The following is an 11,426-nucleotide window of genomic DNA, read 5'->3' as shown; positions in this document are numbered from 1 at the left end:
GAGCCACTGCTCCCTGCAGCGCCGGCGGTAACACGTCAGGGCGTCTGGAGGCTCTCGGTTATGCGCGCCTCCTGCTCGGCACCTGGCTGGTCCGAGACCCAGAAAGCTCCTGCCGCCCTGCTGTCCCCTTTCCCTTCTAGGGACCATCTCTGAGGTCTTACTCCACACACACTGCTCTGCAGATAGTTCCAGCGACGCCCTCGTGCATCCGTCACTGCACAACCGGTTACCAGGCAACGGGTGGAGTCCCGAGAACCCAAGTGCAGGGAGAACCCAAGTGCAGGGACATCAACAAGCTGTCACAGCTGAGTGCAGGAGCCCACCCCGAAGGGCTGGTTCAAGGGGTAGGTTCTGGGCCTGCCCCAGGGAGCCTGACCCACCAGGTTGTGGCAGGCTCTCGTTAGGCCCCGGTAGAGCTGGCAGAGCAAGTGTGCGGGGATTCCTGGTGTTGGCTCAGCTTGTGGGCTCTCCTTCGCAAAGGGCCTCCAGCCCTTGGATAGACACAGCTGTGAACACCTGTTGCTGTTCCCACCGCCCATGCTCTTCAGAGACTGCACTGTCAGGCTCGGGTCAATCACAGCACATGGGGTTTATTGGCAATGCCCCACCTTATGGGGAACAAAACGACTTTGGCAATCTTTCAAAACTGTTCCTTAATTGGCAGTTGTCCAGAGTTGGAGATTGGGGGTGGCTACCAAGATTGCATGGAGGAGGTTTTGGTGGTGATGGGCCCAGCCTGCCTCCTGAGTGCAGCGAGGACCCAGGGACCCACACCTGTGACAGTGACTGAGCACCAGCGTGCTGGTGGGGTGCTGTGTCCTGGGATCACATAAGCTGCAAATATCACAGGAAACAGTGAAGGGGACGCAGAGCCTTTCTGTGCTGTTTGAAACTTTATGTGAAAGGACAATTATTTGAATAATAAAGTTTTTTAAAAAGCAAGCTGTTAAAAAAAAAAAGCAAGCTGTTGCTTTTTAAGTGAACTCAGAAAAGCATGCACAGCTGGTCCGGTCACAGCAGTGAGGAGCAGCTCTGGGCAGGCCCTCCTCGCCTTAGGCCACTGCTGGCCTGTGGAGCAGCCGAGCGGGGCATCCGGAGGCACATGGTTTGATTCTGAGGTTTGCACAGGACTGGGAGACGCAGGCACAGCCCTGACTCTGCCTTCATGCCCAGGTCAGGAGGTGTGGATATAACCACCATCCACCCCAAGCCGCTGGAGGACTCCACTGCACCTGAACGCAGCATACAGATCATGTGCTTCCTCTGGGGAAGCCAGTGGGTTCCCTGCAGGATGTGGGCTGTGGGGGACAGGTGACCCAATTTAACAGCAGGCTGCATTTTATGCTGCTCTATCACACCAGCGGGGACAGGTAGATGCTACTGCGTTGTAACCACAGGGGAAAGGAGGCACTGGTGCCCAGAGCAGCAAAGCCAGGATAAGGGACCAGGGCCAGCTGGCTTCCTCCAGCCTCGGCCAGGCTGCAGGGGTGCAGTGAGGAGTCCATGACCCCAAATATGGAGGCTGTGCCTCTCCCTCCATGGAGCAGGGGGGGAATGTGAGCACCAAGATCAGAAGTTGCTGGCAGGCTGGGTGAGAGATGGTGCTCCCTATCTGGTTAAATTCCAGATTAACCGACCACCATTACAGGAAGCCATCTACACTGGTCCCACTAGTCCTTGTAGGAAGTACGTAAGGAAAACTCAGCCGCCTGAATCAGTCGCCGAGGTGACCGAGGGGCTGAGGCCTGGGAGACAGAGAATTCAGTCTCAGGTGTGCAGGCCCAGCTCCTCGGAGAGCCAGCTCTCGTCAGCCCAGCCAGCCCTTTATGGTGGGGAGTCGGACCCTTTCTGGTATGGGCCTCAGCTGGGCAGGCTGGGCTCCGAGCCCCCGGCCTGATCCCAGTCACTGGTTCATCTGCCAGGGAGGGAGGGGCAGCCCACTCTAAACAAGTCATCCTGTGAGGGAAGGGGGCCGCCCCGAGCTGCACATCTACAGAAGAGCTGGGCGTGGCTGGTACTCCTCCCCAACACTGGGATCTTCGTGGGGGACAGGAAAGCGGCCGTCCAGTCCTGCGTCAGCTCAGAGGCAGGGCTGAGCTGACGCCACACCTCCCTCAGCCCCACTGTCCAAAGTCCTGAGTCCCTCTACCTCCCCCGCTGGCCCCCACAGCCAAGAATGGAGCCACAGAGTCCTCACTGGCCCACAGAAGGCCTATGGTCACTTGTATCCATGGGAACTGGTGGTGACAGGATAGGGTCCACCCCCGTGGAGTAGTAAACCAGTTCTCTTCCTTCTGTGTTCCATGGTCTGAAAACACACAGCAGCCTGCTTTCCTCCCCGGAGTCCCAGGTGGGGGCCATGTCCTCACCCGCAGACTCCAGGGGTGGCAGGTCTGGGAGCCAGTCAGGGCCGCAGCGCCCTGACCTGGTTTTCATCCAGGATGAGTGGGGACCGGAACTCCCGGCCTCGCAGGTACACCTCCAGACCCTGGAAACAAGCCAAGTGTCCATCTCTTGGCCCCAGGCAGCATCCCAATTCTGCCTGGAGCTGGGGAGGGGCTTCTGGGAAAAAGGGTTGGGTACCACCTCAAGACAACAGGCCAGCATAAGCCCTCCTGGCAAGCTCACACTTACCTAGAGGGCAGGAGCCAGCCAGCATTCCTCCTTCTGCAGGGCTCCCACAAAAGACTACGGGCCTGAGCCAGACCGGAGCGGGCTCGTCCTCCCTGCCCCTCCCAGGACCTGCAAGGGCCTCAGCCCTCACCCCACCCCACAGCCTGAAAGGTCCTCTGCAACTTAGGACATACCCCATTGGTAAAATGAGGCAGAGCTGTGCCTTTCTACCCAACCACCCACCTCTCCCCAGACTGTCTTGCTCTGATCATACAGGCCTAACCCCAGAAAAGCGCCAGACAACCAGGCAGCTCTCACCTCTCCAGAGTAAGACACCACTGGCGAGATCTCACAGATGGCGGGAGGCTCTCCACTGCCGGGCAGGCTGAGGAAGCCCAGGTATTAGCATGTGCTCAGGGCTGTGTCCCCTCACAGCACCCATCACAGGAGCTGGTCCAGTCCCTCCCTGGCCCAGCAGGCTCATCACCACACACCCAGCTCCCACAGCCCTTTTCTCAGTAATCTCTTCCTCTGGACCCCAGAGCCATGAGCAAACTGCTCCTGCCCAAGTGACTGGTCCTGATTTAGGCTGGAAGCCCCCCCTGCCCCCACAGGCATCCTGCACAGAGCCTGGGCTGCCAGACTTAGGTGGTGGCTGCGGACAATCGGAGAGATAAAAACCTAATGTCCCTTTCGTTCCCGGCCCTGAAAAGTGACCTGCCTTGCTATTTTCTTGTCACACAGCAGCCTAGCCGACAGTCCCTCCATCTCTCCTTGAGGAAAGAAAAGTCTGGGAGACTGTGCCTTTTTGGGACTTTGCTTATCTCAATGTTTTACACCTTATGTCTCTGTTTGGTCCCCAAAAGATGGTTTGCAGCCAAAGCCGGGTAAGATATCTCACGTGAGATACAGCCTAAGCCAGGCGGAACCGAGTGGGGACCCCTAATGAGCTGCCTTGGAAGATCTGGGAAGGAGCCTTGCCTCCCCTTCCCGCTGCCTGGGAAAAGCCATTGCTGACTCTGGCTTTCCTCTCTCACCTGATTGTGAGAGAAGTCACGAGGGCAATAAAGATCAGCTCTCTCCACTTATCTCAACGGAACTGTTAAAACACGAGAGACTTGTCCCCAGGGAGGTGCATACCTCACCTAAGTCATCACAAGACTTTCTGCTCCGGCTGCTTGTGGACAAAGATAATTGGTTCGATTCACTTTTGTGACACGATGTATGACAGTCACAGACCGTGGAAAAGATAATGCTACTTCCTTGTGTGATAATCAATAAAAGCCACCAGTTGGCCCGATTCGGGGCTCCAGTCTCTGGTGACTGCGAGACCCCCGGCCTTCTGAAATTTAACTGCATTAAGTCTCTGTTTCTTTCTTTCTTAAAACCTAACCCAACGACACCCCTTCTCGCACCCTCACTGCCCGTGTTGTGCTGGACGTGACATTTTCTGAATATCCTACCTGGTCTTGGTTTCAAAGTTTGTGAATGACCAGTGAAAGCTGCAGCCCCCTACCTCCCCCAGGGCCCTGAGCAGACCTCCAGGGGTCAGGCCAAAAGGCTGCGGCAGCGGTCATTGTGTGGCCGGGCTGGGGACACGGCCACCTGCATTCAGTGCATGGCCATGGCAGAAGCCCCCAGCCCAGCTCAGACATGGCAGAGTTGGCAGCGCTCCAGGGCCCACACTCACCTGGGCAGCTCGGGGAGCCGGGCCCCCTGGGAGTCCAGGAAGTGGGCCCCTGCCTGCAGGGCCCAGCGGTAGTGCTGAGAGAGCAGGGCCCGCCGGGCCGTGGTGGGGTTGTCCTTGCCCGCCGAGTCGGCATTTTTCAGCGGCGAGAACTCGTCCTCCCGTTGCACCTCAAAGGCCACGAAGTTCCTGGTGGGGAAAGAACTGGTGGCTCGACATCCCAGGCTGGGGAATGCCAGGCCAGGGGCAGTGCCTGAGCAGCCTCTGTTCCATGAGCCTGGAAGGACCCCGCAGGCACTGCTTCAAGTCCTCCCTCCTATTCCCCCCTGCCAAACCCCCAGGCCCAGGACCCCAGAGCCAGGGCCAACACCCTGGGAGCCCCCCCCACAACATGGCCCGGAAACAGCAGATAAAGGATTCAGGAGGGACCTGGGTGTCCCCCCAAAGTCCACAGCCCCTGGTGCTCCCCCCAGAGGGACTGCTTCCTCTGGCCTCCTCCCCAAGACCTGCCGGCAGCCCCCAGCTCCCACTGTGTCCCCCCACTTCAGCCTCCACGTCCCTGCCCAACTGGGCCTCAGAACCCACCACCAAAACAGGAGAGAAGAAGGAAAAAAATAAATGACTTGTGCCACTAACTCAGCAAACTGGAACACATCAAACACAAACTTCTCCATCTTTATCCCGTTCGGTTTTAGCGGCTTTACAGGGTTTCCCTCCTCGTCCACATACGGGACCTTCTTCACAGCCACATGTGGCTTCAGCAAGGACTCATACTCCCTAGAGGGGCACAGAAGGGCAAGGGGAGGAAAGACGCAGTTCAGACAGGACACCCGAGAGAGCCCCATCCCGCCTCTCGGCTGGTGGGGCCAGGTGGGGCAGGTGGCAGATGGGCCTGGCAGGGCACCGAGTGGTAGGAGCTGAGCCTGGTCTCTGGGAGGGCATAGATATCCTCCTGCACACTGCCCGGGAGCCAAGCACCATTGGCCACAACCCTGCCCAGGTGAAATAGCAACTTGGGCAGAGGTGGTGCTACGAGAGGGGCGGGCCAACCTGGCCACAGAGCTTTATACCAGCGGCCGGGTTCTCTGGTGCCTCTCGCTTCTTTAGACACATGAACCTTTCTCTACCCAACCCCCCTGCAAGCTCCTGACCACAGCCCCACCTGGCTCAGGTCATCTCCAGTCACTGTGGCCACCACCTGGCGGCCTGCTGCACACACCTGGTGACTACCTGGAGGAAGCCTCGAGTGAAGAAGTGGTTGCACATGTTGCCTGTGTTGTACAGCAGGCCTCCGTCGGGCGTGCGAAGACGTGTGGTCTCAGGACTGATCTCGCTGTACTCCACCACCTGCGGGACCCCGTCCACCTGGCATACCAGGCCCACAGGCTCCTCGGGGTAAGCCTTTTCCACCACCTGCAGCCAGGACAGATGGGTGGTACGGGTCGGGGCGGGGGTCGAGGGCAGTGGACAGTGCCCCCTAGGGCGGGGCCTGAGGCAAACGGCCCACCTTGGCACCACAGTCAGCACCGCGCAGCACACAGAAGCCGATGAAGACGGGGTCTGCCAGCCGCACCAAGATGTTGTCCACACAGTACACATGCACAAACTCCACTCCTCGGCGCTCCATGTCCTCTAAAATCTGGTGGTCCGCCAGCGCGCAGTACAGGCCCCCGTTGCCGTCTGCAGAGGGAGAAAGGGGTGGGCCTCGTGAGGGCTCCAGGCTAGCCTCAGCCAGCTAGTCCAGGCAAGCTGGAGGCAGAGGAGGCCCCTGCGGGCTGAGGCAGCCATCTCACTATCCAAGTAGCCCTGTGGTTTCACATGACAGATGGAAATCAAGGCCCAGATGGGGAGGCCACTCTCCCGGAACCACACTGCCTCCGGCAGCGCATTCCGGCCTCTGTGCCAGGCCTCCTGACCCCTAGCTGGTTCCTGGATCTAGGCCACGCAGTCTCAGGGATGGGGCATACCTGGGGCCATGGCAACCTTATCTTTCCGCTCCAGGATGGCCCTGCCATCGAAGGTCACAGCAGGCAGCATGCGCTGCTCAAACATGACCACATTGTCCGGGTCCAGGTGAAAGAAGTCATGCTCCTTGAAGAACTCAGCCGTGGGCCCCAGCGTGAACTCACTTGTCATGATGTACCTGTGAGGGACGGCAAGGCTGTCAGCCTTCAGGGGGGCGTGGCTCTTCTGACAGACGGGACTCTGTCAGGTGCTGGCATCAGGGTCCAGTCTGGTGGATGCTGGGCTCTGTCCAGGGCTGTGCTGGGGTTGGGGTTCAAGTCCTGGTGTGGGGCAGGGCTGGGGCTACAGGGGCAGGGATCACTCTGAGGCCAAGATAATGCAGAGAAGGCACACCAGGGCACCGTGCAGCGGGTCCCGTGGCGCTCGTCAGCCAGCTGTTGCACCCGCCGAATCCGCTCTGCCTGCAGCTGATACAGGGTCTTCTGGCTGGGCAGCCCCACCTGATACATGCCCTTGGGGTAGCTCACACCCAGGCGAGTGCCCTGCCCGCCAGCCAGCAGCAGCACGGCCACTTTGTTCAGGGCAATCTGATGGAAACCTGGGGGCATGGGGTACCATCAGGAGACGCCTGGAACTGCCACACAACCACCCCTTCGTTTTAGAGCAAGCCAAACTGTGTTGGGTCTGAGATTTGACAGCCAGGGAATGGAAATTTCTAGATAACATTCTGATCTTATCTGGGCCAGGGCACTTCAAAGGATGACGTCCTTCTGGGTTCATTCCCAACCTGGGTCCTTCAGAGGGACACCGGGTCTGACTGGTCCGCTTTGCGAGTGCCCCCCCACCCTAGCCCGGCCCTTCCAGCTGTGTGGGGGTGGGGGTGGGGGAGAGCCTGGCAGGCTCTCCTCCAGGAGCATCTGCCCAACCTCCCGCCAAGAGGCCCGGCGTGTACCTGCGCCAGCGCTGGTGTGAAAAGGAGCAGATAAAAGTGTACAGGGGGTCCCCCGCTGTCAATACTCCTGTGGGCTGGGCACTGGCCATCCAAATGTGAGCTGCCTGGGGGCGGCTGCCAGCTCCACAGCGTTTGCGGGGATCCCCACCCCAGTCGCTAGATGGTGCGTGTGAGAGGGCAGGAGACTTCATAAAGTAATAAGGCAAACTAAAGTTTTGCAAGGACAACCTCTTCTCTGTCCGCAGTCTATAGGCAGGGCCCCTTCCGGCCGGATAGGAGCGCCCCGCTACTGGGACCCTCGCCCCGCCCGGGCCTCCCGCCCCGCCTACCTTCCTCTTCCCAGAGCCGCCGCGTCTTGGGGTCGCTTTGCCTCGAGCTGCCCACGCGCTCCGGCGGCAGGGGCCTCAGGCGCGCGGCCACGTCGGGCGGCGGATCCGGGGGGCGCGCGCAGGCCGCGGCCGCGCGCTGGCAGTGCTCGCGCAGCGCCTCGGGCTCCAGCGACTCCAGCTGGGCCAGCAGCGCGGCGCGTGGCCCGGGCGCCAGCTCCGCACAGAAGCGCAGGAGGTGCTCCTGGCCGGCACGCTGCAGCCGGGCGCGCACGTCCTGCTCCGAAGCCATGTCGCCGCCAACGCCGCTCACGGCCGCTTTGGCACTCGTGACCTACGCGCTCGGACCCCGGTCACAGGACCCGGCGGGCCCCGCCCCGGCTCCGCCTCGACTCCGCCCCGGCCCCACCCCCGAGCTCGCGGGCCAGCGCAGCCGGACCTCGGGGGTTGCTACCGCCCCATTGGATGGAGTAGCCCAACCTCTACGTCAGGAGCGCCTGAGACATACGGTCCGGGGCGCCTAGGACAGGTAGCCCTTCCCAGCAGGTTCTGCGATCTCCCTAGTCGGGGAGCATGAGGGCTGACTCCAATTCTAATACACCCCTTCTACCCACAGCCCGGAGAGGTAGGGGTCCCCGAGGGGGAGGCTAGGGTCTGCGGTTGCACGTGGTCATACTTGCGCTTACCAAGACGCCTGGTGGCAGGCACCATAGTCACGTAAGAGGCCAGACTCAGGGCTGGGCTGAGCTGAGCTGGGCTGGGCTGGGGAGGGTGGACCCAGGCGTCTGGATGTCGCCAAGGTCAAGAAGGCCACCCTGCATCCTTGGGGGCTCCCTCCTTCACACCCTCCTCCCTCCTGTTGCCCTGTGACCAGAACCCCCCAGGAGTGGCCCCTTGCCCTTCCTTGTTTTAACCATCAGGTTTTAAAATATGTTGCCGTTCATGAACTTCCTTGTGAAGAATGTGAAAGTATCTTCCAGCCATTTTGGTACAAAACTTTCTCTTAGAAAGCAGTTTTATTAAGTCTAAAAGTAATGCATGCACATGGCTAAAACTAATTTAGATGGTGCTTTACAACCCAAAATGAAAAATAACCTGTCCTGTAGGTGGGCGCCTGCTAACTCTTGTTAAGGAAATTGTGTTCCCCTGTAGGCAGGCTCTGCACAGAGCCCCCTCGCCCACACACACCTTTCCTGGCTTAGGATGGGGAGCTTCACAGCCCCCTGGGGGCCCACTGTAAGTTCTGTGGAGCTGAAAATAGTTCTCTTTCCAAGGATGGTCTTAAACCTGCCTCAGGGCCTTTGCACTTGCTATTCCTACTATCTGGACAACTGCTCTTTTCCAGAAAGTTACATCACTCTCTGCCCCACTTTGCTAGGCCTCTGCTTATGTGTCAACTCCTTGGGGAGATCCTCCCAGGTCATATCAGCTCCGTTTCTACATTCTGTACTGCCTGAATCCACCCACCCCATGAGAAGCAAACTCCATGAGAGATGTTATTGGTTCACCGCTCTGCCCATCACCATGGATCAATGCCCAGCATGCAGGAGGCAGTCAGTTAGTGCTTGTTGACTGAATAAATGAGTGTTGGATCCCAAGCCCAACTGGGCCACAGTGATTGGGCCATTGCAAGTGATCAGGGAGTATTGCTAATGAATGAATGAATGGTTGGTCTGCTCCAATAGTTTGTGGCAGTTGAAGGGCAGTTTGGGGCAGATGTGTGTGGGAGGTAGGGAATCAGGAGAAAAAGTGGGCTCCACACCCCAGGACAAAGTCCATGGAAACCCTATCGCCCCTGTACGTACACCTGAAGGCAGGTGTCAGAATATGAACTCAGGGTGAACCCTGAATTCTGCCTCAAGGTGGGGGTGGGTTTGACATCAGAAAGGTTTGAACAATCGGGGCTGCATAGCCAGAGGCAACTGCAGGGCCAAGAGAGTGAAGCTGACCCACCTGGGTAGACGGGTACAGACGGGTGAGTGCCAGTGAGGCAGAAATGGGTGACAACTTCCTGGATCATCTGCCAAGGGCAGGCTTGTGGCCAAGGAGTCATCTTCCCTTTGCCAACGACCTCATCCAAAGTGTTCAGAGGAGCAGGGCCCAGAGACCACCACGGGTTCCTGGTTGTCACTGCAGACGTGTAGACCAGAGTACCCTGGGACAGGCTCAGGGACTGGGAGGCAGTTGCCCACCCTTCACTCAATGCCCAGTGCTAGGCAGGGGACAGAAGGGCCCGATCCCCCTGCCCATCTCCAGGGAGCTCCAGGCTGGCACAGTAGGAATGTAATTACAATTGTGATGAGTGCTTCAAAAAGTACAGGGTCCATAGGGGACTCACCTGGCCTGGGGCCCTGAGAAGCCCCCTCAGGGGTGACAGCAAAGTTGAAAGCTACAGCGTTGGGAAAGTGTTGAGCCAGACTGGGAAGTAGGCTGGAAGGAGGAAGTGATCAGAATTCAGGACATGAAAGCCACACCTTAGTCCCATGCCCAGAGCTGGCACCAATTCCAGTTTCTCTAGCACCTAGCCGGGAGCCATGGGGAAGCCCACAGACCAAGGGGCAGTGGTGGGGGGGCGGCCTCCCCCACAGCTTCACACTCTGAGAAGCCATTGTTTCCTCTGCATGGTGAGCTCAGGGTCACAGGGGCCCTGGCCCAGCCTGGGCACTGCTGGCCGTGCTGTCCTGAGCGGCAGTAGTGTCGCATGCTGCCGGCCACTGGCCTCCACACCCACACTAACCCCCACAGAGCTCTCCCCAGCCCTCCCCATCCCACAGGCCTCACCATGGCTTGGTGTCCCACCCAAGGATGGTGTTCCTGTGGTGACCTCTAGGATGAGGTATCCTGTGTGCTGGCCATCCACTGAGCACCCACTGTGGGCCAAGCCAATGCCAGGCCTTGGGGTGGCCTGGCCCTGCTCCCAAAGAGCACAGGGAATGGTAGGGAGACAACCACCTTAGCTAGGAGAAAGCAGCCTGATGCTTTGATGGACGGGGCAGCTACCCAGACTTCCGGAGGTGGATCAGGTTCTTGAGCAGCGTTTTGAAGGATGCACAGTGATCAGCTAGGAACAGACAGGGCAGGGCGTTTCTGGCAGGAGGGCCAGCACATGCAGAGGCCGAAGTTCAGGAGTGCCCAAGCATGGGGGCCAGGCAGGGGATGCCAGAAGTAGAGTGTGTGGGACGAAGAGGGAGATGAATTACAGGACAAATAGCTTGAATGCTGTCCTGGGACTTTGGCTGGCCCTGTCACTAAATGGGGAAGCCAGGGGGAGACCAGGCGTCATATGGTGACTCCAAGCTCACAGCTTTCTAGGTCCCCCAAAATTCCTTACCACTAAGGGAGCCCTGACTTTGAAGGGTAACCCCAGGGGAGAAGTGGACCCAGCACACACTCTGGCCAGGGCAACTGCCCTTACTGCCTGAGATACAGACACCAATGCCTTGGGGCCCAAGGACACAGAGGCCCGGTCCGCAGACCACTCAAGAGGGGCTCGAGGGAGGCCAGCCAGAGGGCCAAGGTGAAGCCTGTACTGGGGGTCTGTCTGAAGGAGGTGTCTGGCAACTCTGCTCATTTACCCCTGCAGATGGACAGTCTACCCAGAAAGCAGCAGACGACGCATAGTCAGTGCTCAATGGCAAGGTGCTGGTGGGAATACTGTGGGGGGAGAGATGGCACCCGGGGCAGGGCCTAGAGGACAGGCAATGGTGAAGGCAGGGATTCCACGCAGACAGTATCCTGGGCAGCTCCTTGGCTTCAGGAGGGTCCCACCAGTCAGTCCTGTGATGGGCTCCCAGAGCCAGACAGTAGGCTATACGCTGGGGCCCTCCCAGACTGACCAGAAAGAGTGACTGGATGGGGGCTGGAAAGGGAGCAGGGACCCCAG

The 11,426-nt window shown here is 59.2% G+C and overlaps 1 protein-coding gene across 2 annotated transcripts; it reads right to left on the bottom strand.

Moving 5' to 3' along the window:
- Positions 1-564: 564 nt before the first annotated feature.
- On the bottom strand, positions 565-7,859 carry UAP1L1 (UDP-N-acetylglucosamine pyrophosphorylase 1 like 1). 2 transcript variants are annotated; one of them, XM_033124029.1, is made up of 10 exons: positions 7,547-7,859; positions 6,659-6,863; positions 6,268-6,443; positions 5,808-5,980; positions 5,520-5,713; positions 4,937-5,077; positions 4,304-4,489; positions 3,754-3,787; positions 2,932-2,998; positions 565-2,488 (listed from the first exon to the last, which is right to left on the bottom strand). In XM_033124029.1, the coding sequence occupies exons 1-9, from the start codon at positions 7,833-7,835 to the stop codon at positions 2,963-2,965; spliced, it is 1,434 nt and encodes a 477-aa protein (XP_032979920.1). In that variant the 5' UTR covers positions 7,836-7,859; the 3' UTR covers positions 565-2,488; positions 2,932-2,962. The 2 variants fall into 2 exon arrangements, with proteins under 2 accessions (XP_032979920.1, XP_032979919.1); XM_033124028.1 differs by lacking the exon at positions 3,754-3,787.
- Positions 7,860-11,426: the final 3,567 nt, after the last annotated feature.

Source organism: Rhinolophus ferrumequinum, chromosome 12 (assembly GCF_004115265.2).
Source record: "Rhinolophus ferrumequinum isolate MPI-CBG mRhiFer1 chromosome 12, mRhiFer1_v1.p, whole genome shotgun sequence".
Lineage (NCBI taxonomy): Eukaryota > Metazoa > Chordata > Mammalia > Chiroptera > Rhinolophidae > Rhinolophus > Rhinolophus ferrumequinum.
Note: the sequence above shows the minus strand (reverse complement) of the source record. Positions and strands in the feature narration are given on the sequence as shown.

Coding starts and splice junctions, on each gene's coding strand:
- UAP1L1 (XM_033124028.1), bottom strand. CDS start 7,835: ATGGCTTCGGAGCAGGACGTGCGCGCCCGGCTGCAGCGTGCCGGCCAG. Junction 5,078..5,519: donor TTCCTCCAGGTAGTCACCAG/GTGTGTGCAGCA, acceptor GTGCCCCTCTAG/GGAGTATGAGTCCTTGCTGA. Junction 4,490..4,936: donor GATGTGTTCCAGTTTGCTGA/GTTAGTGGCACA, acceptor TTTCCCCACCAG/GAACTTCGTGGCCTTTGAGG.